This window comes from Rhinopithecus roxellana, unplaced genomic scaffold (genome assembly GCF_007565055.1).
Source record: "Rhinopithecus roxellana isolate Shanxi Qingling unplaced genomic scaffold, ASM756505v1 contig5454, whole genome shotgun sequence".
Lineage (NCBI taxonomy): Eukaryota > Metazoa > Chordata > Mammalia > Primates > Cercopithecidae > Rhinopithecus > Rhinopithecus roxellana.
In genome coordinates, this window is record NW_022144066.1 from 6502 (window position 1) to 9985 (window position 3484).

At 46.0% G+C, this 3484-nt stretch overlaps 1 protein-coding gene across 1 annotated transcript; it reads left to right on the plus strand.

Annotated features, from left to right (window-relative positions):
* The first annotated feature begins 1023 nt into the window (after positions 1-1023).
* Positions 1024-1469, plus strand: LOC115896149 (40S ribosomal protein S26-like). Its single transcript, XM_030926562.1, has one exon. The coding sequence runs from the start codon at positions 1046-1048 to the stop codon at positions 1391-1393; it is 348 nt and encodes a 115-aa protein (XP_030782422.1). The 5' UTR covers positions 1024-1045; the 3' UTR covers positions 1394-1469.
* Positions 1470-3484: the final 2015 nt, after the last annotated feature.

A 3484-nucleotide genomic window follows, 5' to 3' on the forward strand; every position in this document is an offset into this window, starting at 1 on the left:
CCAAAGATTCCCGAATAGCTGAGATCACAGGTGCACACCACCATGCCTAAGTTTTTTGTATTTTAGTAGAGACGGAGTTTCAACATCTTGATCCAGGCTGATCTCAAACTCCTAGCTTTAAGTGATCTGCCCACCTCAGCCTCCCAAAGTGTTGGGATTACAGGTATGAGTCACCACACCCGGCCTATGGTATGATAACTTTACTGATGGGCTAAGAAGCCACTCACTTGGTACCATTTCTATCTCAGTCACAGGTGTTAGGTTTACACAGGTATTTCCTACATTTGAGGGATATCTCTGCCAGAGATGTTTGTTCTGCAGCCAATAAAACCACAAGTGCCAGAAATTAAACTCCCAGTCAAGACAGAAATTCTATGTCTCTAGCCAGACTCATATAAGTAAACAGAATCTTAGTTCTATATGTAGACATCACAATGAGTAAGTACTGATAACATTTTTTTCATTGAAAACCAGCAACAAAATTCAAAGAAATCAATGAATTATTCTTATAAAATCGGTTAAGTACTCATTAAACACTTGCGTGCCCAACTGGTGTTGAGAATGTAGAGATAAATGAATGCAGAATTCCTGTTTACAAATTAGCTGGGTCAGACATCCTTACAGAAAGAAACAACTAGAAAATGAGTATACATTCACTTCAAGCATCTTTTTTTTTTTTTTGTAGAGATGCAGTCTTGCTATTTTGCCCTGGCTGGTCTCCAACTCCCAGCCTCAAGCGATCCTCCCACTTTGGCCTCCCAAAGTGCTGGGATTACAGGTGTGAGCCACCATGCCTGGCATCACTTCAAACATTTAATAAGCAGAGAAAATTAAAATACAAGACAGCAGTAATTAGCTGGGCGTGGTGGCGCATGCCTATAGTCTGTCCCAGCTACTCAGAAGGCTGAGGCAGGCAAATTGCTTGAACCCAGGAGGCAGAGGTTGCAGTGGCCAAGATCACGCCACTGCACTCCAGCCTGGTCACAGAGCAAGACTCTGTCTCAAAAAAAAAAAAAAGCAGCTCTCTTTGGTCCGTAAGTCCAAAATGACAAAGAAAAGAAGGAACAACGGTCGTGCCAAAAAGGGCCGCGGCCATGTGCAGCCTATTCGCTGCACTAACTGTGCCCGATGCGTGCCCAAGGACAAGGCCATTAAGAAATTCGTCATTCGAAACATAGTGGAGGCCGCAGCGGTCAGGGACATTTCTGAAGCGAGCGTCTTTGATGCCTATGTGCTTCCCAAGCTGTATGTGAAGCTACATTACTGTGTGAGTTGTGCAATTCACAGCAAAGTAGTCAGGAATCGATCTCGTGAAGCCCGCAAGGACCGAACACCCCCTCCCCAATTTAGACCTGCGGGTGCTGCCCCACGTCCCCCACCAAAGCCCATGTAAGGAGCTGAGTCCTTAAGACTGAGACAGACTATTCTCTGGAGAAAAATAAAATGGAAATTGTACTTAAAAAAAAAAAGGCAAATAATCAAGCACTACACTGAAAACATTTATCCTTATCAGCTACATAGCAGCCTGTGTGTAAGAGCTACATAAAGTTCCACGTTAGGGCCAGGTGCAGTGGCTCATGCTTGTAATCCCAACAATTTGGGAGGCTGAGGCTAGAGAAACACTTGAGGCCAGGATTGGAGACCACCCTGGGAAACATATAAGGATTCCATCTCTACAAAAAAATTTAGGCCAGGTGTGGTGACTCACAGTTGTAATCCCAGCACTTTGGAATACCGAGGAGAGCGGATCACTAGGTCAGGAGATTGAGACCATCCTGGCTGACACGGTGAAACCACATCTCTACTAAAAATACAAAAACTTAGCCGGGCATGGTGGCAGGCACCTGTAGTCTCAGCTATTCAGGAGAATGGCGTGAACCTGGGTGGCGGAGTTTGCAGTGAGTTTGCAGTGAGCCAAGATTGCACCACTGCACAACAGCCTGGGTGACAGAGCAAGACTCCATATCAAAAAAAAAAAAAAAAAAAAAAGGAAAAAAAAAAATTTAGCCAGGCAAGCTAAATTAGTAGGTGGCAGGCCTGTGGTCCCAGCTACTTGGGAGGCTGAGACAAGAGGATTGCTTAAGCCTGGGTGGTGGAGGCTGCAGTGAGCTGTGTTCCTGCCATTGTATTCCAGCCTGAGTGACAGAGAGAGACGGACACATTTTTTTTTCTTTTTTTTTTTTGAGATGAAGTCTCGCTCTGTTGCCCAGGCTGGAGTACACTGGTGCAATCTCGGCTCACCAAAACTTTCGCCTCCTGGGTTCAAGCAATTCTCCTGCCTCAGCCCCCTGAGTAGCTAGGATTACAGGCAGGCGCCATCATGCCCAGCTAATTTTAGTGCTTTTAGTAGAGACGGGGTTTCACCATGTTGCTCAGGCTGGTCTCGAACTCCTGACCTCGTGATCCACCGCCCACCTTGGCCTCCCAAAGTGCAGGGATTACAGGTAGAAGTCACCGCGCCAGGCCAGAGAAACTCATTTTAACCACACAAGGACCCAGCTAAAAACCTTTCCCTGGTTCTGTTACCATCACATAAAGCCTAAGCTCCTACATCTCTGTCCCGCACTTTTTCTCTTTAATAACCACCCTCCAGGCTCTGTAGCTGATGCCTGTAATTTCAGCACTTTGGGACACTTGAAGCAGGAGGATCACTTGAGTCCAGGAGTTTGAGACCAGCCCGGGCAACACAGCAAGACCCCATCTTTACAAAATATTTAAAAATCAGCTTTGTGTGACAGCACCCATCTGCACTCTCAGCTACTCGGAAGGCTGAGGTGGAAGCATCACTTGAGCCCAGGCAGTTGAGACTTCAGTGACTCACGATCATGTCACTGTACTCCAGCCTGGGTGACAAAGTGAGACCCTGTCTCTAAATAAATAAATAAGCACCTCCTTATAGTTACTGGTCTCCTCTCCTTTGATTCGCCCATCTCCCTCACCCCACCCTGTTAGTCTGAATGTTACTCATTCCTCAGGACACCTGCAGAAAGTATCCCCTGATTCCTTCCAGGCTCCACACCCAACAGCATGGCCTAAATCCCCGGTTCCTTCCTCGATGCTCCATCTTAGCTCACACTCCTTACCACACTGTTTTCAAAGTATCTTGACTGTCCCTTCTCAACTGGCTAACTTTTAGAGAGCAGAAACATGACTGCTTACAAGGTCATTAAAAATTCAAATCCTGAACATTTCTTAATCCTGCGGATATGAATCAGTAACTCTTAAAAGCAAAATGTTATTTATCATTAAATATTAATAATATAATCACATTTTCTTGCATCTCTGGCAAGTATCTTGGGACAACAATTTTAAGGAACAGACTTTTTTTTTTTTTTTTTGAGATGGACTCTCGCTCTGTCGCCTAGGCTGGAGTGCAGTGGCACGATCTCGGCTCACTGCAACCTCTGCCTCCCGGGTTCATGCCATTCTCCTGTCTCAGACTCCCGAGTAGTTAGCACTACAGGTGCCCGCCACCACGCCCGGC

Excerpts from the sequence above, each read along its gene's own strand:
- LOC115896149 (XM_030926562.1), top strand. The coding sequence starts at position 1,046 with ATGACAAAGAAAAGAAGGAACAACGGTCGTGCCAAAAAGGGCCGCGGC.